General features: G+C 38.6%; 1 protein-coding gene across 1 annotated transcript in view; it reads right to left on the bottom strand.

Moving 5' to 3' along the window:
- Positions 1–22,977, bottom strand: part of ube2o (ubiquitin-conjugating enzyme E2O) — a 39,269-nt gene that overhangs the window by 11,950 nt on the left and 4,342 nt on the right. The window contains exons 2-11 of the mRNA XM_053232024.1: positions 12,886–12,945; positions 12,509–12,619; positions 11,564–11,661; positions 11,156–11,219; positions 9,987–10,130; positions 9,453–9,562; positions 5,480–5,630; positions 5,179–5,281; positions 2,423–2,762; positions 40–194 (exon numbers count right to left, since the gene is read on the bottom strand). Of these exons, the coding sequence (XP_053087999.1) occupies positions 40–194; positions 2,423–2,762; positions 5,179–5,281; positions 5,480–5,630; positions 9,453–9,562; positions 9,987–10,130; positions 11,156–11,219; positions 11,564–11,661; positions 12,509–12,619; positions 12,886–12,945 (1,336 nt within the window). The remainder of the gene's footprint in view (positions 1–39; positions 195–2,422; positions 2,763–5,178; positions 5,282–5,479; positions 5,631–9,452; positions 9,563–9,986; positions 10,131–11,155; positions 11,220–11,563; positions 11,662–12,508; positions 12,620–12,885; positions 12,946–22,977) is intronic.

Here is a 22,977-nt window from a genome sequence, read left to right on the forward strand (position 1 = left end):
AATACAGGTATGGCATAAATGTACGAGTGTTGCACTCACTGCGTTTGTCCACTACATAGTCTCCAGGGCAGAACTCATGGTTGTCCAGGTGTTGGATTGGGATGAGGTCGTTAGAACGAATTCCTGTCTCTAGTCGACCATCCTTCCACATGACATCAGCTGAGGTAACCGTGGAAACAACCTCCACAGCCACTCTACGCATGCGCACGAACACACACACACACACACACACACACTTATTAAATTCTAACAACTTCACCACTTCCTTTTATACGAGGACGGCTGATTCTATACGTCACCGCGCACCATACACACCTGCTGCTATTTAAAGCATAGCTGTGCTGACAGTTTCTCTCCTCCGAGAGACAGAAATGGGATGAAATTTGGGACACAGCCGAAAAAGGCGGCTCTGGCCTAGCTGCTGGTTTTCTATTTTCTGTCTCTTTCTATATCAAGTGCTTGTTTTAGATCTTCGTTCACACATTAGAAACATGATCACCACTAAACACAGAAAGGATACACACACACACTCGTTTTGTGTGATTTGCATTACACCAAGCCCCAACAGGTACACAGTGTGTAAAGACACTTACTGATATTTCAAAACAAGGCCAGGGACATTGTAAGACACCGAGAACACAAGAGAGCGGTCAATAAACACGTCTGTGTGTGTGTGCAGGGTGTTAAATATCCCCTACTGCAGCTGATGAAGAGATGCTGCACTGGCTAGAGAGCTCAGAAAGGCTCTCACAGACCAGGTTTATATGTGCAGCATTTCACCCAGTGTATACTGAACATCTAAACAGACTTACTACTTTGAAAATTAAACATTGAAAGATTAGTAAAGCACCTTGCATATTACGGGTGTATATTAGGGGCCACTATCTGTACTTGTATCTGTATTTGGATTTAAACCTGAAGGGTTTTTTCTTTATTAAATATGAATCCTACCACAATTATGCCAGAAACACTAGAAAGAAAAAAAAAACAGGTAGAAATGCCAGAACTGTTAGAATGGTATGTTAGTTCTGACTCTGACAGTTCCTCAACCTCAGCTACATCAGTTAAGCACATAATTGGTCCCAACTAGACTTGAGGGATACACTGTCTTTTTTTTCCCTTCTTTTTTTAAAAAATCCTATTGTTTTTTTGCCGTGTGGGATCCCAGTCCTAATGCACAATTCTAGTCTCAACCAGATGCCTCCTGAACGTTTTTGGCAAGAAGAAAAACAAAAACACAAACACAGAATAGTGCGCCCTCTGTATTTGAATGTGTTTAGAACACATTGTGTGCTTATTCCGATTGCTGTATTCATATTTAGTTACATCCCTATCTTATAAGTATAATATATTGTTGCAAAAGGCGCAGAATGTATTTCAATCCCTTTATCCAGCTTTATATCATTGTTTCCTGTACCTCTCTTTCAAATCCAGGATTGACTCAGTCTTTGTTTAGGAGTAGTGCTGGATCTGAAACGGTCTTGGCTCAGTTTAATACAAGACCTGAGGTGCATCTCAAAGATCCCACATATGAGAGATACTTTTAAAGCAGCAGATGACTGTATATGATACAATTTATAACTGTTTCAATGCAGTACAATGTGAGAGAGCAAGATATGCTCATTTCATAGCTAGTACTAAAAGCGAAATGTGTGATTGGGGTGGACAAATCACTAGCTCAGGTGGCCAGGACAGGCAGATTTCATATCCAGGTTATCAGCTTTTCATTCCCGTTGCCCAGGGGACAAGCAGATTCATAAAGCTGTCACAAGCATTTTTTTTTTTTTACTTCACTCTTCTAACCAGAGAAAGAAAAAAACTGTCCTCCCTACCTTCACAAAATAACTTGCTAGCATTAAATGCAGTCACATTTAAAAATGTCATCAAAATGAAACACTAGCTCAAATCATGTCTTTATGTGTGACTACAGAACACCACACTGCTGAAAGGTCACAGGATTTATCTCTTAGTCGAGGGTGCAAACACGATGCTTCGTCACCAGAGACTTTATCTGCATAAAGTCACCCCTCTCAGGTATTCAAGTACTCGCTTACTGTCTTTATTAATGCACATAATTAGCTCGTCATACTATTGAGTTAAATCATTGCTGATTTTTTAGTTAATTGGGTTCGACGGCTAAGAATAACATGTGATTGGGCAGAAGACTGAAGCTTTGACTTATCTCACCGGAAAGCCAATGAATTTAAGATTTGTTCACCCTGGTGATGTATCAGACATGACTGATACGCATATACATGAATCCATTCATTCATCAGAGCTGAATAGTTTACCTGAATCAGTATATCCAGACTGTTAGACTAGTGCACCAATCTGAACTGGTCGCCATTTACACCCCATTATATCTAACATTAATGTTAATTAATACAACCCATTTTACTCAATTAATAGAGATTTTACTCACCTGTCTCCTGGTTTGAACTCTCGGGAGAACTTGGTCTTCTTCTTCTTGTGTTTCCTCTTCAGGTTGCGGATAGACAGAGGGATGCTCTTCTTTCTGCTCTGGCCGCTGTGCAGCGAGGCTGTGGAGCTAGCCGAGGATGTGATTGAGCTCGTGTCATCCGTGTCTTCTGCGGCGTCCTCATCTGACTCCAGCTCCCCGAGAAGAGGCCACTGTGCCTGGGGTATGGTGGGCTCTTGCTCCCTTCCTTCCTCATCTGCCTCGTTTGGGACGGGGCCATTATTGGAGCGCTGTGGCGATGAGTTCTCCGCTGTATGGTCATGAGGTGCCTCTGATTGTTGCTCTATTAAAGATAATAATAAAAAAACACGAATAATTAAAAAAATACTAATTAAAAAAGCAGCCACACACTGGCTCTAAAGGGGTTTAAACCTGCCAAAACTGTGCGCAAGTTACAAATTAAAGCCTGGATGTTTGCTTATATTTTGAAATGCTTAATGCATTTAACATTTATAACAGAAAAGGTAAAATACACAAGTTAATTTACAAATGAATTAATTTGTTTTCATTTTACACTGACAAAAATAATTCTCTACATCCGTTTCATTTTAAGAGAGAAATTTTTTACAATTATTACATTTTATTATAAGCAAAGCTATGATAATTATAATAATGAATACAGCTTGTACTAGAATCAGCAATGTAGTTTATTATATAAATCAACCTCAGTCATATCAGCTCAATGCCACAAACACATTTGCTCAATTTAAAGTGGCTATTAACTAAACAGTTCAGCCAAAAATGTTTTTGGGGAGCATTTTGGAAAAGTTCTCCCGTATCATACCCATATCCTTAACTGATGCTCAGGCTGCGTTACAGGGCAGCATGATACACTTGGAGGAAAGCGATATCTGCCCTCTTCCGGATACATGCACACAGATGTCCATGACTGGCTAGTGTCGCTGTGATTGACAGAGGAGAGAAAAAATGCCCATCCCTCTCATCCAAACAGAGTGGCCAATTTTGGTCCCTTGGCTCCTCCCAGAGACGGCTGTGGCATCGCCAGAATTGTGGCGTGCTCAATGATAGGGTAAACATTTTTCTGTTCTGAACAGTTTAGCACAAGCATAAATCAGTTTAGTTCATGCCTAAATCATTACACACAAATTAAAATACAGTGTTTAGCACTGAACAGCACAACAGACAAAGACAATAACCCAAGACTGCTTGTGTAGAGTGATACAAAACTATGTACTGAGAAGATAGAGCTCTTGATTTTAGCTCTTTGACTTCCTTTTTGACTATTTTTTAATAGATAACAGTGTGTCCTACAGTGTCAAAAACAGAGAAGTCATCTAAAATTGGACATGCTCAACAATTCAACAAAGCAGTATATGATTTAGTTTGCACGATGCTAAACCTGAGGTTAGCTGCCATGATATTAGTGACAATACAGCTCGAGTGCAAAATTGAAGAAGCAAATTTCACACACTGAAGCCGCTTGGCTGATATCATGATTATGAAGCATAGGGAAAATTGTAAAGTTCATCAGCGAAGTTTCATTTTAGCAGGAACAATAACAAAAAAATGCAGCAAAAAAAAGAAAAAAAAAGGATTCATATTTGAAGGTATGAGCCACGGTGGAGACTGCAGGACTCCATTCGGTGACTCATGCATTGAACTCCATGCCAATTTGACCTGCCCTCATTAGTTTCCGAACATAAACATCCACCCTGATGCCTTTAAATGAATATACTGCCGAATAAATCAAAGTCTGCAAGTGTAACTTCAGCCTTCATGTTCAGACACGGCAGAAACAACACTCACACGGAGATAACGTCACCCCTCACATCGATTCATCATTGACATGCATGCTTTTGGCAGATCCTTTCATCCAAAACAACTTATAAGCGAGGTACAACAGTCAAAACCAGCAGTGGGGATTTGAGCTCTCTGGTCACTAGCTCAAAACCTTACACTGTCCACATATAGGGAACAAAAGGCACTGGAGAAACTCAGCTATCTACTGGAGCCTAGAAAAATAGCCTCAGATCACCAGTGAGATTACAAAAAAAAAAGGATCATGACCATTTAGGCTTCATCACGGGACGGAGAATGAAATGTGGCATTTAAGCGGCACTTGCTATTATGTGTAACCCTGTACAGCTCTAGGATTTTTATTTAGGGTATCCATGTGACCACCTAGTTACAAGTGTAGACAGCGTTTGTCCGTTAAAATATTTCATTTTAATGGACAGTTCATTAACAGTCACAGTTTCATTTTAATGGACAGTTCATTAACAGTCACAGTTTTGAGATCGAGACAGAAAAAGCGCCACAGACAAACTTTACCAGTGTTTTCTTAAGACTTCTCACAAACATCAGTGATGTCTGACTCACAGGTGCATGTCAATAACTTGCACAGCAAAGGATGAGTAATATAGCATTATAGGTCAGTTGTAAATGTTCTAAACCAGAAGGTTGTGAGTTCCAAGCTCAGGACTACCACAGAGCCACCGCTGGGCCTTTGAGGAAAACCCTTTAAAGATCAGCTCTATTTGGATTAGACTCGGATTCACTTCTAAGTGACTCTACATAAAAGTATCTGTCAAATGAATTAAAATAATGGATTAACAGAATAAATAAAAATGAAACTGAGGAACTCGGCTGAAGTTCATAAGTGAGCGACTGAGAAACAATTTCATCAGCCTGCTTTCCACACAGATAACAATGGCAGAGAAATAAGCTTGCAAAGTCACCTTCAGCTTCATCTGTTTTCCCAGCCGTCTGCACACTGTTGGACTGTGACTCTGCACTCTCTGTCGCCTTCTTTCCTGGGTGCTTTTTAAACATGCGTTTGACCTGTAAAACAGGAGCAGAGACATCACTAACTCCAAGGAAGGCTGTTGACAAAAGGTGTTGATCATCTTTGAATCGCACCCTCACAGCTCTGACACGTCAGGAAGGTGGAGGGATCGGATTAGGCTCTGCTGCTGAGCAGTAATTCTTTTTCTGTAGGAGAGTTTGTATTAAAAGTTAGTGTGTGTGAATCCACCTTACCTTCCGGATGACTGGGTCTTCGGGTAAGACGGGCGCCCCCTCTGGGCCCTCGCAGGTGATTCGTGTTGCGTCTCCTTTAGCAGGAAAGACGTAGAGAGCTCTCTCGCCCAGCTGCCTCTGTGTGTGGTCAAAGTATCCCAGACGCTTCACTCTGAATACATCAGACAACATACAGTCATGTGATCTGACAACACAGCTTAATTCGACCTTAGTAACATAACATTTATTGTAAAATGCATTTTGACAAAGCAGTTTTTAAGAAAGTTTTTTTGGATAATAACTTAAAATAACTGATAACAGGTAACTTCTATTTGATAAAAAAAAAAAAAAAAAAAAAAAAAACCACAGTTCTGGCTGCAACGTTTTTACATTTGTGGTCAGTTACGGGGTTGCCATCTCTTTCAAATGTGTGATTGTCCTTCCAAAAAAAAAAAAAAAAAAAGCTAAGACAGCTGTCCTTCCAGAGATAGACTGTATTTCAACAGCATGAAGTATGCAAAACATGCTTCCTACCTAGGCAGCCACCGAAATAGTTCTGAATTTCTCTCTTTTGATTTATACATATAACCGAGTGTGTGATTATTATCCCTGAGCGAAGCTTAATGTTCATTTTTTAAAAATTATCCATGTTTGCATAGCCTGAGTTTTTCTCTCAGTGAAGTTATGTTGACTTTTAGATTAATAAAGGTTTAACATGACATCTGGGTCATTCTGGCTGAGACCAAGGAGACAATGTCAAATTGTCAGAATGAAATGCAAATGAACATGGCCCAAAATGTAGTTTAATAGTTAACTGCCTGACACAGAAAGACAAACGGAGTCGAGTTTGCTTGCTTTTAAGGTCATATAGCTGTACTGCGACATGATGCAGCCTGGGAGATGATGAGAGAGAGCGGGCCTGTGATAGATGTCACCATGAAGTAAAGAGAAGTGTTAAAGCCCATGTAAACTTATGCACATTCTTCATACTTATTTTTTTTAGACTGAGTATGAATACGTGTTTTTTGGTACTTGTCATTACTGACGCTGACAATGAAATGAATAACCTACTTAGCATAAAGCATTTAGGGAGGTCATGAAACATTTTATTTCACCCTGTTTTTGTTTCCCCGGTTTCCCCAGTGGCCATTAAAAACACAAATGTGCATCTTTATACACTTAAGCTACTAGGCTCGTTCTTTATACTGTTATCTAGGTGATTTTAAATGAAGCACATTAGCTAGCTACCTTGGTTGGAATAAGATTACCGTAAAGAAGGTTTTTTCCCCCTACTTCAGAAAAGCGCTTCTGTACAGCTGTAAGTACTGAACGTTTATTGTTTTCATTGTGTCAGAATCACATGTTGTTAATATCTAATAGTGGCTAATCATCGAAAACGATATACTAGGTAAGAGCTGTTAGTTTCACTCAGCTGGGCTTGGCTGTACACACTTTTTTTCCCCTTACCTGCATTAGCTGCTGCCAGTAATAAACTTCTGAGTTATGTTAATGTTATGGCATTGCCGTAAATTGTGCTTTGACTCACGAGCAATAAGTAGACCCTGGGAGTCTCATCAGTACTCATTTCTCATAGAACTGAAGTGCTCTCACATCCAACAGTTTCTCTGAACACTCACGTCACTAGTCCATGCACCCTGCAATCATTTTAAATGACCACACTCGCTAATACTGCTCAGGTCAGCTGCCCTTGTGCTGTCTATTAAAGACATTGCTTAAACCCCATGAAGATATTTTATCATGTTACTTGTATTGTAGGAAGTTTCTCCTCTTGATATTTTCACACAGTGCAGTTTAGAGCCTGATTTGCATTGATTGCCATTATTAATCAAGACATACATCCAGATCGCTGTCATTTTGTGCTGTCTGTTAAGTAGTGTGACAATGTACACTAGGTTTACATCACATAGTACCACATGGTATCAGATATTGATATTATGATATAGAATATATTCAGTACAGAACATATATTGGTATTGGAATAGAATTTGAAATACGCTTATGTCAGCTACCCACATCTTCCAGATCATTGGTCTTATCTGAACAGCCTCTTGTCTATTTAGAGCCTAAAAGTTGCTCTCAGAAAGGATTTCTTTGCAGAAGTTTCAAAATCTTTGAATTCCTGTTCTGATTGTGCTTATTGGTCTTCCTCACCGTGATACATCATAAAGGGGTATTACATGTGTGCTGCCTCAAATTTGTCAAAGGCAACAAGAAGTTTAGCAACAAGTTAAGACAATACACTATTCTCATTACTATTAAAAGCTCTTATGAGGATGATTTTACCTGTAATCATTATGTGTACCATTTCTTTTATTCAAGCCCCCATTCCCATTATTGGGTGGGAATAATTCTGGTATATTGAATACAGTGTACTCAGAGGTTACTGCAGTGGAAAATCTTGGATAGCTATAACCCATGCAAAAGCGATGATCATGTATTACTGCACTGCTGCAGGGAGAAATTTCCAACAGAATATCAGAGCTTTACTGTAAGCAACACCGCTCTGACAGCACTGCAGTGCAGGATGTTCATTCAGAAGCACAAATGGAATCTAAGAGTACACTGTGTAACACTGAAGACAACAGCTGACGATATACACAGCACTGCTTCCTTAAATACACACTAACGAAACTGTGCATCTCAGCACTGCTGTAGGCCAACACCTTATAAATTATAAGAAGAGACAATATATTTAGGCTAAAACTTGTTAAAGGTGCAGTTTGTATATTTTAAGAGCTTCTAGATCTGTAATTATTATATAATTAAAAAACTTAGAAACTCTTAAATCTGTCAATATTCTAAATATAACCATGCAATGATTCACTGTGTTTTAGGCTTCTGTTTACATTTTCTGGTCTATAAAGCAGCTCCAACACCAACATTATTCTAAAATGCAACCCAAGGGTGTGGTCAGTTGAAGGGAAGGGGGAGGATTGCCAGTTTTTAATTGCATTTTTTCTGTAATTATTAAATTACAAAACCAGGACCTTTATATTTAATGATCAACACAGTTATACAAGCACCACAATAAGCTTTTGTGTGAAATTAAAAAGTAATTCCTATAGATAGATAGATAGAAATCAGAGATGAAGATTGAAGTCAGAGAGGAAAACAAAGAGAGAGCTAGGTAGATAAAGAGGGGGATAGAGAGTGAGATACAGAGAGACAGACAGATGGACATATCAGAGAGGGACATAGAGACAGACAAACAAACAGATAAAGAGGCAGTCAGATAGAGAGGTACATAGGGTGATAGAGAAAGACACAGACAGACAGAAGGAAATAAAAAGGGAGACAAAAACAGACACAAGCTTCTACAAACTTTATCTGTTTAATCTGAATAATGTATTCATATTCAGTTAAATCCCTTATAGGTAGGTAGGTAGAGAGAGAGATAGATATCATAGAGGACGATAGAGACAGACAGACAAACAGATAAAGAGGCAGGCAGGTAGAGAGGTAGACAGAGAGGGGGATAGAGACAGACAGAGACAGACAGACAGAAAGAAGGAAGCAAAGAGGGAGACAGAGACAGATACAAGCTTCTACAAGCTTTATCCAAACAATGTATTCATAGTCAGTTACATCCCTGATAGACAGATAGATAGACAGATAGATAGATAGATAGATAGATAGATAGATGGGTGGATGTGTTGTGTAGACAGACTGTAAATGTCATACTGTTCTACTGCTCATGATTAAATTGAATCATAATGAGAATTAGAAATGGAGGTTTAAAAGGCGCTGTTTACGCCTCACTCCCTCAAACAATACCAGCAATTTGTTTAAAGTTGCCATATTAACATGAAAGAAAACCTGTTATTGTTACACTAACACTGCTAATTAAGAATGACAGGGTATACTTTACCATTTACCATTACACAAATTAGAGAAAAATACCCCAATGAGTTTTCCATCGCTGCTGGACTTCATTCAGGAGACTAGTTATATTACTGCGTAATGGTGTACGTACCTGCAGAGGTTCTCCTGTGTGATGGTAGATGGAGGAGGGATGACACTGTCCGAGCCTTGAGGAGAGTAGCTCTTAGTGATCCACGTCACTTTGAGCTCCACAACCTGCACCTGGTTAAAACAAACAGCAATGATGGATGAACGTTAGCTGCTTAAAGTTAAACTGATGCTCATCTCCAGTGCTCTGTGTTTATAGTGTCTATAATATACCTTAAGAAAATGGAATTTTTTTTTTTTCAAAAACAATGTGCAAATGTTTTTTTTTTTTTTTTTTTAATTATTAACTTTTGAATCTTGCCCCTAGATCCCATTAGGTAGAGTCAGTTTAACAAAGATGGCTGTAAAATGGCTGTAAAGCACTCCACAGTTAAAACTGATGAAAAGGAAGTCATAATTTGTGTATGCACGTTTTACAATCAGGCCATTGTGTTATCCCTGGTACCTTCTTTTGTAAGCCCATTTTTCCCTAAGTGAACATGATTTCTGTCCACATAGGCACTGTGTAAACCTAAGCAGGTGTTCAGACACGACCTACCTCTTCTACCACTACTCTGAATTTGCTCTTCTTGCTGAGGACAGGCTTCACGCCGTACAGCCACTGCACATTTGAGAAGACCTTAGCCGGCCCGATGAGGACCTGACCCGGGTAAAAGCCGTATGCCTCGTCAAAGAACAGCCCCTGGCACATGAAAATGATGAAGCTATGGATTAGTGAGTTAAACATAAACAATTATCTTAATCCAAAACCTTTTAATCCTTTCCTGTGGAATACAAACCAGGGGGCATTTTGGATTTCTTCCCCGGTTAAAAAAAAGGAAGAGAGTAGAGCAGCGACATATTTACTGAGTTTTGTTTTACTTTTCTTCTGAATGTATGACTAACTAAAATCAGAAACTGCAAACAGAGTGATGCACTGAAATTAAATGCTGCAGCTGAACCAAGCTGAGATCATCGGCCTGCTGATGTGACCCAAGCTATACATCTGAATGGAAAAATGTATAACTAATTTGTATAACTATTTTTGTACAAAATACAGTTGGATGACAGAAAAAAATTAACAAACACAGATCACATACTCTTGACTAATGGGCCAAAATTGGACTAAAGGTATGGTCTGGGCTGGGGAACAGCATGCTAGGATGCTAGAACGGATGGCAAATGACCAAACATTTTCAACCAGCACAAAAGGATGGAAGCTGCTAGGGGAATAACAGCACAGAGTTCTACAGCAGGGGTTATCAACTGGCAGACCGTAGCCTGGATGCAGAACCAGCAAAGCATTTCACTGGAAGAAAAACTAGGACTTAAAAAAAAATACTGTAGCAGAATTGATAAATTAAAAAAATGACCAAAATTCAGAGACTCTACACATGAACCATGGGAGATATTGTAACAGAAACAGAGCTAAATAAATTGTTCTGTGATGTCCCTGATTAATACTAAATACATAGGTTACTCATCTCAGTATCAATAAGTATCAAGGAGTACCAATAAACATGTACTTGTATTCACACTTGGTCAAAAAAAAAAAAAAATGGTATTGATGCATCCCTATCAATAAACGAAGTAGAACAGACAATAGTGAGACATATATTCAGCCTAAGCACAAAACATCTTTTCTTCTTCATCAGAATACACCTTTATATGAAAAGCTTTAAAATCATTAGGGTGTCGTCTGTGAAAATCAGCCAGATGAGATCTTACCGAATCGCTGACGTGTGGGTAAACATCATAGAGTTTGGCTCCATCTTCTTCACTCATTGAACACCTGCAAAATGATGATAATGCAGTTTACAAACGATCACACAGAAAGCCACATCTCACTCTCATGCAAGTTACACTAATTAAAATCAGTAACTACACTAGAAGAACATTAGCAGTTCTATAGACACAGCAGACACAATGAGGACTTGTAACTTGTAGAGACTACTACAGTGATCGGAAAGAAATCTGCATTAATGACATGGCCAAGAAAAATCAGTCATTAAGCATTAACTCGATGATAAAGAGAAATAAACAGCACAAGTCTTTGTTTCCAGTCACTGGAGAAATCCCTGCACCTATCCATGCTTAAAATCTTGAATGATCCCGGAAAAGAACAAATGAGACTACCGTGCTCCGTTGGACAGCTTCAGGATGATGCGATTGCTGAGGTCATACACCTTCCCCAGCCAGAAGTCATACACAACGTAATCGCCATACATAAAAGACTACAGGGGGGATCGGAAGAGAGAAGGAACAACTGTGGGCAAAGATTACTTTATTCCCTGGGCTACAGATCAAAATGATGAAAAAATCATTAAAAGCAACCAATACCTAAAGTAAAATCACAGATAGCAATCATTTTTGCAGGCTGAACATTAGTTTAATACTTGTGTAGTGGCGTATTTTGAAAAAGAGTACTTGCAAACAATCACTCAGTGAATGCTATGGCAATAATTGAGCAAGTTGGAAATTTATGTGTAAAATTTGTAAGCTATTTTTAAACATGGAACATAACCATGATTTTGGTGACTATTACTGAACTTATGCTAACTACACTAGTTGATCTATTAAACATTTTCTCTGAATAACACAATGTTAACTGGAAGCAGAGAAAGAAGCATTTACCAATTATGGCTACATGTTATATATAAGAGAGGTCAGAGGAGAATGGCCAGAGTGGTTCTAGCTAGTTACCATCTAGACTACGGTAACTCAAATAGTAACTCTTTACTGCCATGGTGAGCAGAAAAGCATCTCAGAATGCACAACATGTTGAACCTTGAGGCAGGAGGGCTAAAACAGCAGGTGACCTGACCAGGTTCCAGATTCAAGGTACCAGAGGTTCAGGTTCAGAACAGGAATTTGAAGCTACAGTGAGAACAGACCAGCAAAGCTCTCCTCTGACCTCTCTCATTAGCAAGGCCTTTTTGTTCACATAACTGCTGCTCACTGAATGTTTTTTTGTTTTTCACACCATTCTGTGTTTCTAATAAAATGGGTGATGAGTATATAACAATTCGTTTTGCAGGGATGAAGATATATAAAACAGGTTTGAAGATACATAAAACTTACCCAGATGTGTTGCAGGTCTCGACTATTTACAGGATATAAACAACAGTTGGTCCCCACCAGCTTCACTGCGCACTCTGTGTTAATGTTGGTCACTATACCACACTGCTTATCCTGCAGGACCCAAATAACACACGGTTACTCACAGCCTTGTCACACCAGTGCCAACACACGCGTTAATCTCTAATAGCTGGCTGCAAATTAGTTCCAAGCAATTTTATCCGTTAGATCGAGCGGATTAAATCAGGTCTATTAACATTTGACAACTGAGAACAGTTTGATTTATAAAGCGTGAAGAGTGAGGCCAGACCCGATACAGGCTGAGAGGGGAACCATGCACTGTGTAATTAACAAACCGAGGTGATAAGTGGGTGACTCACATTTGAATTCATTCGGCGCACAAAGTCTCGAGGCACAATGGATCGATCTTCAAGTTTCAGCTGTGAAATAAAGCGAGAGAGAGAATGCAGAGTTAGTGATAATTGCAGCAGGCAGTCTCTTGTCCCCTTCAGCAATGGCGAGCTTTTTCAGTGAAGTCCCCGGCAGTAACCAGCAGCGGAGAACTGGAACCCCATTTACTGCTCTGCGCTGTTATATACAGGAAGTGATGTAACACACACACACACACACACACACACACACACACACAACAGGAGAGATTTAGATAGCAGCTGTGCATTGTATATGTAAAAACAATATAATATATATATAAGTTCCTTCAAGCAGCACAGTTCCTTCTCACAAGGTTCTTCCAAATTCAAAGCAATTGTACTACTAGCCAATCACGGTCATCTGTTAGGTGAAAAATTAGTGCTACTTTAATAATGACACAACCACTCACTATTTTATTACATTTCAACTTCATCTTCACTAAGAATAAAATGAATACTGTCCTAGTAGGAACAGCTGCATTAAATCCTGTTTAATTAGCATTTATTGAGTCTCTTTAAATTCAGTTTAAGTTCAGAAGGAGTTTCACTGCTTTGTAAAAATCAGAGGTAAAGCTGTAATGTTATGCTTTACAGAAACATCTTTGCAGTTTCTCTGTAACATGACAAGCTGCATTTTTTGTCTTATTATCTACATGATAACAAGAACTTGTTTCACAACATTAAATATAACTATAAACTGCTAAAAGGTATGACATACCATTCTTTAATAACTATAAAATGTACTAGTTTGCAAATTGCTGTGGTATAAGAGGAATAAAACACTTTGGGATGTGCTGTTATCAGCAATCATGTTCGGGGAGGGGGGCTAAAAGTTACTCCGTTTCGTTTTAGGCCACATCACACCACCCCATTATTGATTATTTTCCTATAACAGCACACCCTTTCTTCATTAAATAATAACCTAGATAGCAACCTTAGATTAAATCATGAGGTAAATATAGAATCAGGGACAGTTCAGCATGTTTGACATCCTTGACATACTTTTGCTTTCAGGTCAACGTTGTACGGCAGGATTCAAAAATCTAAGTCATCTACCAATATCTATTTTTACTTTATCAGTTAACAAAAACAAACAGAATTTGGTCATGTTTGACTCGGGGTCCTTAGCAGCCTGTTGCCATGGGAGACAGGGAGACGCAAGACCTACAAGGACAACTTTTGGAAATGGAGGGTGAAATAATTAAAGAGCGATGAGAAGATTATGTACATTCTATACAAATATTAAAAACAAATCTGTAGACAAACAAACAGACAAGGAACCTCCATGTAGCAGACAGTGTGAGACTTTGCTGTTTCCTCCAATAAACTGCACATTAAGACCCCAGAAAACGATTTATTACAGTCTTCAGCATGTATATTGTAGCCTGATTAATCCTCGAGTCCTCATATTTGCATGGAGCATATTCATTATCTTTTGCAGCAGCATTTACACAAGAAATGTGTAAAATTTACACATAAGGAGACTCACTAATGTGACCCTCATTTGATTTGTTTCACTTCAAATTATGTAACTGGCAAGGAGTTACTACAATTTTAGATATGGCTTAGACTAAATAGCTTATTTATTTCAATTGCATGGCAAATTTAATGAAAATTTTGTTTCATACTAATGAGTTGAAAGAAAGAAATCCAAAAGAAATACTTAAATTAAGAGAAATAAGATGAACCATTCAATTTGAACAAATGTTCAGGTTGGTGTGTGTCTATTGTAGCTGATGCTCTGCAGTGGCTGAGCTGCATTACTGGAAAATTTTAGCACACGCTGTGCTTAGGAGGCGCTCTTCCACTGTTTAGTCATCATTTTGATATTTTCAGCTCTCTGTGAGCGTTGCCTTTTATAGAGCTGTGGCATGAACGCACTTGGTACCTTATGGGTGATAAATGGGGGGGAGGGGGCTGGAATGAGAAGGTGTTTTATACACTTAAAAATAATACAATCTATGAATTAATCTAAAGTCATGTGTTAAACTTCATGGTTTTTTAGGACACACATTTACCTTTTTAACTCATACAGAATATACAAAATTTCAAGCTCACTAACAAATGCAAGCTGATTCCACTTAGAGTGCACACAGTAAATCAACCTTTATATGACTCCAGTATTTTAGGTAAATCGAGTGTATGTAAGAATAAAGACAGCTAGACATATTGCATTTAGTTCTCCTCTATCTGTGGTTGGTTTCTGGAGAGAATGCAAGGCTCAAAAATGGCTGTTTTTTTCTCTCAAGAAAAATTAGAAACAGTATTTGCTTGCTTTGCCATTACCTGTGTATTAGGTAATGCAGACAGCACTGCTGATCTGAGCTTCCCAAAAGTGTTACAGCAAGAACACAACACTTTTGAACTGATCAATATGATGTTATTTAACAGATATGCCAACACAAATCCAAAGATAGCATATGAGCCAAAACAGCCTGAAGAATGCAATTAAATGCACCCAGCTTGATTGTGAGTCAATATCTAGAGACTTTTCTGCTGACGTGGAAACTGGGTGACTATTAATAGCCACCAGTAGACTAGGCAACATCCTAAATCTCACAGTCATACTGTACCGTAGCCTTGGCTCAACAGATATAGATGGGACGAGGTGATTGGTTAGAGATGATGTCATTTATGCAGCCGAGCTGATCGGGGTGAGGCATCGCTCTCCTCACAGCCTGCATTTTAAACAATAGGATGGATGCAGCTCTGACGCTGACTCTTCAGTGACTCACTTATATTTATTAAACATGCAGCAAAATAACACCCTCCACCAGCCCCTTTTCTCTCTGTCGCTAGTCTAAAACCGTGCAACAGAGTGAGCACAATAGAGGCTTTTCATGCTAATGCTCATGCCCCACCTTGTCTCTCAGCTGCTGGTCCACACTGCAGCTAACAAATTTAACAAATTTTACCACAGAGAACGTGTATTGATCCAGGATCAGCTCTCGCTCCCTCTACAAAAAAAAAAAACACTACAAAGGCAGAAATGGAACTTGAATATGTAGAAACAGCTTAAATATGCACTTGTGTTTGCATTACGCCTTTTAACAGCTATTCACATTGTGGTAAAATGAAGCATAATCAAAATTGTTACAGATGTGAACCCTGAACCTGGTGTTTAATAGCAGTGGGTTCACAGTAGCTAGTCCAGTTTCCACTGAAATTGTGACTATAATGCTAATAACAAGTTTTTAAAAACGTGATTAAAAATGCAGAATGTAAAGACATTATTTCCTACAAAAATGACAATCACATACAGTATATTATGTATATTAGAGATGTAACCAAATAAGAATACATTATTCAAATTGAACATTGAGTATAAATAGTAGCTGCACTATTCTTTTTTTTTTTTTTTTATTTAAAAAACATTCCCACGCACATCACTAGTCGAGACGAATTATGAACTCGAGTGATGTAGCTGAGGTTGAGGAACTGTCAGAGCCTGAGAGCCTGATTCACACATTGTGCTGACACTGCTGACATTTCCACAACTGTGTTTTTTCCAGTCTTTTCCAATAAATAAATAAATGAACAAACCTTCCGGTGAAGGTCACGCCCATTTCAGGTTTAAATCCAAAAACAGATACAGATATTCGTAGCATTAAATCAAACAGATAGAGGCACTGCATTACACCTGTAGCCACTTTTTTCCATCCTTCTTCATAGTCTCCAGTTACCAGCACATAAAGATGATGACAGTGCTGAAACCAAGTAATGAAACTACAAGAACTTGCCTTTTTAATATTTAATAATCTGGCATTTTCCAGTAAATACAGATGATTAAAAAACAAAGTTGTGAATATTTATAAAATACTCTTTTCATCCCCAAGAGGCAAGCAATTTAAAGCGCTAAAAATTCTTCGCATTAAATCCCTTGGACAGAAACCTGCGCAATGTATCCTTTGTTGATCATTACAGCAAAATCAAAGAAATACTGATCCAATATGAATAATGAATCACACAATTCAGTCACACAATTAAATAAATGCTAATCACTTAATCAACGCTCAATATAAAAGGATTTTAAAAAAACATGTGAGCATTTAGGGAAGGAGTCTCCAGTGTCAGAGCTTTGTAACAGTTAACAGGAAATCTGCTCCTTTATCTGACATGGAAAAGGCTTCAGGACAGAGGAGTGACCATCTGCCTTTTTTTTGGTTATTAACTTTAAGAGAGAAAAAGAAGAAAGGCTGGTGAAGGAACAAGTGTTTATAGCTTCTATAATGCAAGTGATAACAGGAAGTAACTTGTTTCATGAACAAGTTCTTGTTTCATGGAAAACAATTGTTGGGGCTGCTAACAGTAAGTCAGGCTGCATCATCATAACCAGTTATTGATTATTTTCCTATAACATCGCACCCCATCATGTTTTATTTCTTGCTTATCATGCAGCCCTAAACACTGACATTTTACAGCAGCGTCAGGTGGATTTAAGCATCTCCAGCAACATCGCTTCATCTTACACACACACACACACACACACACACACACACACACACACACACACACACACACAGACTAACACAGCATTTAGACAAAGCTTGCACCACAAGCAATCTGCCTGCTATTCTGCTGTGATTTATTATTCAAGCTCTTTGTAACTTCTAGCAGCTGGTCGTAACAACACACCTGCTGCCTCTTAACAATAAGATGCAAAAGGATTCCAAAAAAACAAATGTCATCTATTATCATTGTCTTGTGGAGGATAATGGTGGAAGCCTTGCTGAGAGGAATAAGGTGAAGTTGCTTTAGCTTATGACAACAACCTTCGCTTGGCTGAGCTCAAAATTAGAAGGTAGGGATTGATTACAGCGAATCAATATGGATCTACTCGGCCGCTGTGTTTGTTTTTACTCACTGTGCTAATGAGCAGAACGCTACCTACATCCAGGAGCAAGATGAGGGCAGAGGGAGGGACTGCAGCAGTGGACTGTAGCAGAGGAAGAGGCACGCCTTAAACTGCAGACACGCCCACACACACACACACACACACACACACACACACACACACACACACACACACACACACGCACGCACGCACGCCAACTTAAATTCCTCCTCAGTATTTAACATGCGATGTTGTGGGTTGAGATTGGTACAACAAACGTGCAGCACAAATTTGCAGATGTGCAGCACCAATAAACAGCCATGAAAAAACAGCTATATTACATAAAATTTTAAATATTTATGTGTGGATCTTAGAAAAAAAGAAAGTACATCCACACACACACACACACACACACACACATAAAATATATATATTTATATTTACACACACACACACACACACAATGTTTAATGTACAATGTATATGTTTTCTTTACATTTTAAATGATAAAATGAGAAATAGAAATAAAACTATTTCTTATTTCAAAAGAGGTAAATGTTAAGATGTGATGATCATTTTTGCCAGCTTGGGTGAACGTTATTCTTTCCAAAAACTACAACTAATATTCGACCAAATAAGTGTAGTTGCAGTTCAAACTTTACACAGCAGCACAAGTGCAATACAGTGTTTTATTCACATCACGCAGCATGACGCAGCCGTACCTCCTGCAGCCACACCTTGACTAAAGTGATGAAAGTAGAGGGAGACAAATCTCTACACACTCCAGCACAAGGACACAACACACACACACACACACACACACACAGATAGACAGTCACACACTGACACAAACACACACACACAAACGCAACCACACAGACACACAAATGCACAGAGAGAGAGCATGACAGAGACATCATTACCATTAAAATTATTCGTAAAATTAGTTTACACTTTGTTTAAGGAGTATTCAATTTTTTTCTGCTTTCAGCCAATAGTGCTGCTTTTCAGTTGAAAATGTGTCAGAGAATTTTTGGTGTCATTCTTAATAAATCTAGTGAAATGATGTTAACCCTATAGACGTATAATGTTAGCTAAGCCACACATACAGTGATAGATTTTATTTCACCGTAATAAACTTAAATCTCCATTTACCTTGACAGAAAGCGAGCGTGAATATAATGTGGGAGGGGGTGGGGCCTCCAAGGTGCCGGTTAATATCGGAGAGATCAAAACACCTACACAACTGTCAATCATTCTACATCACATGTCGATTGGCTCATCTTTTTTCACTGGGGGTGGGGTGGGGGAGACTGCTTTTAGTGTATTTTTGAGTGCTAATTTATTAAATGCTAAAATGCAGAGTTCCTACACAGGTCTGCAAATAAAGGCACGCACACAGGCCGGTGTTTCACAGTCTGTTACTGATTAAGAATCTGCTCCTGGAACTCTTCCAAACATGCTACCGGATAAATTTAATCTCTCCCTCTCTCACTCACACACACACACACACACACACACACACACACGGAGTATAGACACAGCTATTTAGGTGTGTCACTTCAAACCTGCTCATCTTTTCTCAACGTAAATGAATTAAAGTACATGACAAGAGAAACCTGAGACAGAGCACATGCAGCCCAGACTAGTTAATTCCATTAAAGACTCAGATCTGATATAGCAAACACCAGACAGGACCACTCGCTGACACTGGCTAATGGTGAGCCGCTACCAGCTATGCTACATGCCTCCCAGGAGCACAGACGGAAGCTCTGTAGTTTGCTTTTCCACCTTGTTAAACACACTGGGTCTGACTCAGTGAAGCCCCCTTTCCTTTGTAGTCTAAACCTAAAAGTCTAAAATTCGGTTGGAGATTTCTGGTCCTGGGCTCGACTTAAGTAGGGATCAACCAAAATCTCAAGTTCCAGAACAAACACATAATGGTACCAATTTAACCATAATTTAACTGTACCATAACCATCCTTTAACATTTCACTACTACATGCCATCATCATAAATGAAGAATAAGACTAATTTCCAATAAACTGACTAACAGAAACATAGTCAGGTCCATAAATATTTGGATATTGATGATTGTTATTGTTATTTTAGCTGTCTACCGCAATATAATAGAGTTGAAATTAAATAATGAATATGTGCTCAAGATGCAGGCTTTCAGCATTAATTTGAGGGTTATTTACATCTAAATCTGGTGAACGTTTTTTTTAATGGACCAAAAGTAATTGGACAAACTAACAATCAGAAATTAAATGATCATTTTTAATACTTGGTTGCAAATCCCTTGCAATCAATGACTGACTGAAGTCTGGAACCCATAGACATCACCAGACTTTCGGTTTCTTCCCTGGTGATGCTCTATCAGGCCTTTACTGCAGCTTTTTTTTTTTTTTTTTTTTTTTGCCTTCAGTTTTGCCTTCAGCAAGTGAAATGCATGCTCAACTGGATTAAGGTCAGCTGATTGACTTGGCCATTGCAGAACATTCCACTTCTTTGCCTTAAAAAAGTCTTGGGTTGCTTTCTGAGTGTGGTATGGTAATTGCCCATCCGTACTGTGTAGCAATGTTCAACGTTTTGAAGCATTTGGCTGAATCTGAGCAGATAATATAGCCCTATACACTTCAGAATTCATCCTGCTGATTTTGTCACCAGTCACGTCATCAATAAATACAAAAGAACCAGTACCACTGGCAGCCATAAACACCCACACCATAAGATGAGATGGTATGCATCAGATCATGAGCAGTTCCTTCCTTTCTCCATATGCTTCTTTTCCCATCATTCTAGTAAGTTCATCTTTGTCTCATCTGTCCATAGATAGTTGTTCCAGAACCGTACACGCTTTTTAAAAGATGTTTTTGGCAAACTATAATCTGGTGCTCCTGTTTTTTTAAGGCTTACCAAAGGCTTACATCTGGTGAACCAAAGGCTTACATCTGGCAAACTGTTGTGAAGGGGTTTTTCTTCACCAGGGAAAGAATTCTTGTATCATCCACAGCAGTTGTTTTCCGTGGTCTTTCGGGCCTTTTGGTGTTCCTGAGCTTACAAGTGTGTTCTTTCTTTTTAAGAATGTACCAAATAGTTGATTTGGCCACATCTAATGTTTTTGCTATCTCTCAGCTAAAATATCAATAACTATGTCAGTGTCCAAATAATTATGGCCCTGACTGCATGTAGCGGCTACCTATCCAACAGTCTATTTTGTTATTATGTCACTGGGTGGAACTTGGTTTACCTTCCAAAGAGCAAACTAATTTTTAAGATGTAAGTTTTATATACCTGTTTTCACTGTATATGTAATATGATGCTAAGTGAAAGCTGGCACCTGTTTTGTAATTGCTTCATTTACAACAGAACTGAAGAAAACACTGGCCAAATATACTGAACGAGAAAACATGACGCTAAGGGCACAAGACGGAGGCAACAGGCTGCTTCTGGTTCACACTGAACCTTCTGCGTCTGATGGAATCTAATTCAGAGCACATACAGCTCAACGCGGCGATGACACAGCAAACTGTGACCCTGAGCTAACTCGCTCCCAGTCCCTGTCTGACTCCAGAAACACACAGGAGACCTTCACAGTAGTTCAGGACAACCTGACTTCCCATGTTTATGTCTCGAACAAACTGCACCAATGTTCCCTCACACACACTGTTGCATGTGAGTGTGTAGGGCAGGGCGTTGGGTCCTAAACCCCTCATCTCTGCTCTGCACTATCAAACACACACAGGCTTCATGATTACTAGCCTGTTCTTCACCATTTGTGATAATTACAACAACAACAACAACAACAACTCTTTCTCTCTCTGGCTAGCCTGCTTTCCATGCAAGACATTTATCTCACCTCAGTTACACATTAATCCCTAACTGCACAATTTCTATATTTACTGCAATATGCAAACCAGAAGTCAATTTAAATACAAACAATACAGCACTAACATCTGTTCGTCCATCTGTAAGGGGCAGCTCAACATCAGATGAATAACGGCTGAAATAAGGACCACTCTAACACTGAATATAATGTCGGGTATACAGAGCCTATCACGAAAAAGGAGCTAATCACCACTCAAGGACAAAAGTGGCATCATTAGCATAGATGCCATCTGCCCTTGAGCCTGCCCAATGACTCGCAGGTTCGAGAGCAGCGTTTTGATGAGGCTTGATGATAACAACTTTAAAAGTAATCACATTATTTAAATACAGAGGTAGACCAACAGTGATAACGGTGCTGATGCAATGCACTAGTTGGCTGCATGGCACAGTGAGTCGGCCATATTGTTAAACCCATTCCTACCCATCACTCATTCTATGTGCATTGAGGAAAAAAGCCTTTTTTTTGGTGGTAGGGTGTGTTTAGTTGACTGTAGCTGTATGGTGATTCACTAGCACACTGTAAAATGAATCTGCAAACATAAAAACATGTATCACCATGGTTTATGTTGTTTTCCAACGTCTTCCAAATCTCTATATTTCTCTATTCTGCCGCAAATATGTCTCTGCAGGATCTTATGGTGAGTGAAACGTTTGGACGCATCTTCGAAGGGCTTTCTTCATTTTTGCGATTAATAATTAAAACATTAACACTAGGGCTGGGTGTCATGATGATATGATAGATATCGCGACAAACAGTCACAGTATCTTTTTTTATAAAATTTATTATGGTTTTTAACGACAATTTGCAAACTCTGGAAACAGCTGGTTTGGTGTTAGAATTTTGTTTAAAATTTTAAAATATAAATTTTTTTAACAGATTTTTTTTTTTTTTTTTTTTTTTTTACAAATTCTGATTGGAAGCAGCTGCTTTGATGTTAAAGCACTATAAAAAAAATCTGCGAAAGTATTAACATTTTACAATTTTAAAGATTTAAACCAGTAAAATTTCAATCGGGAATCAGCTTATTTGATGTTTTCATTTCATAATGTTTTAAATTTCATTCTTCATAGATTTTTCCCATGTTAATATTTTCACAAATATTCTTGCTCTGAGTGGAAGCATCTGATTAAATTGGGCGTTAAAATTCTGAGTATTTAAGTTGAAAAAATTTCCCTCTTCTGCAGTATTAAATAAGTTATTTTTGTAGATGTTAAATAAAAGTAACATTGAAGTCCATTCTCAGCATTTTTGGCAGCACCACTATTTTGCTAAATATCATGACGCATATCACGTATCATAGAAAGGTCTTCAGATA

This window comes from Pangasianodon hypophthalmus, chromosome 2, assembly GCF_027358585.1.
Source record: "Pangasianodon hypophthalmus isolate fPanHyp1 chromosome 2, fPanHyp1.pri, whole genome shotgun sequence".
Taxonomy (NCBI): domain Eukaryota; kingdom Metazoa; phylum Chordata; class Actinopteri; order Siluriformes; family Pangasiidae; genus Pangasianodon; species Pangasianodon hypophthalmus.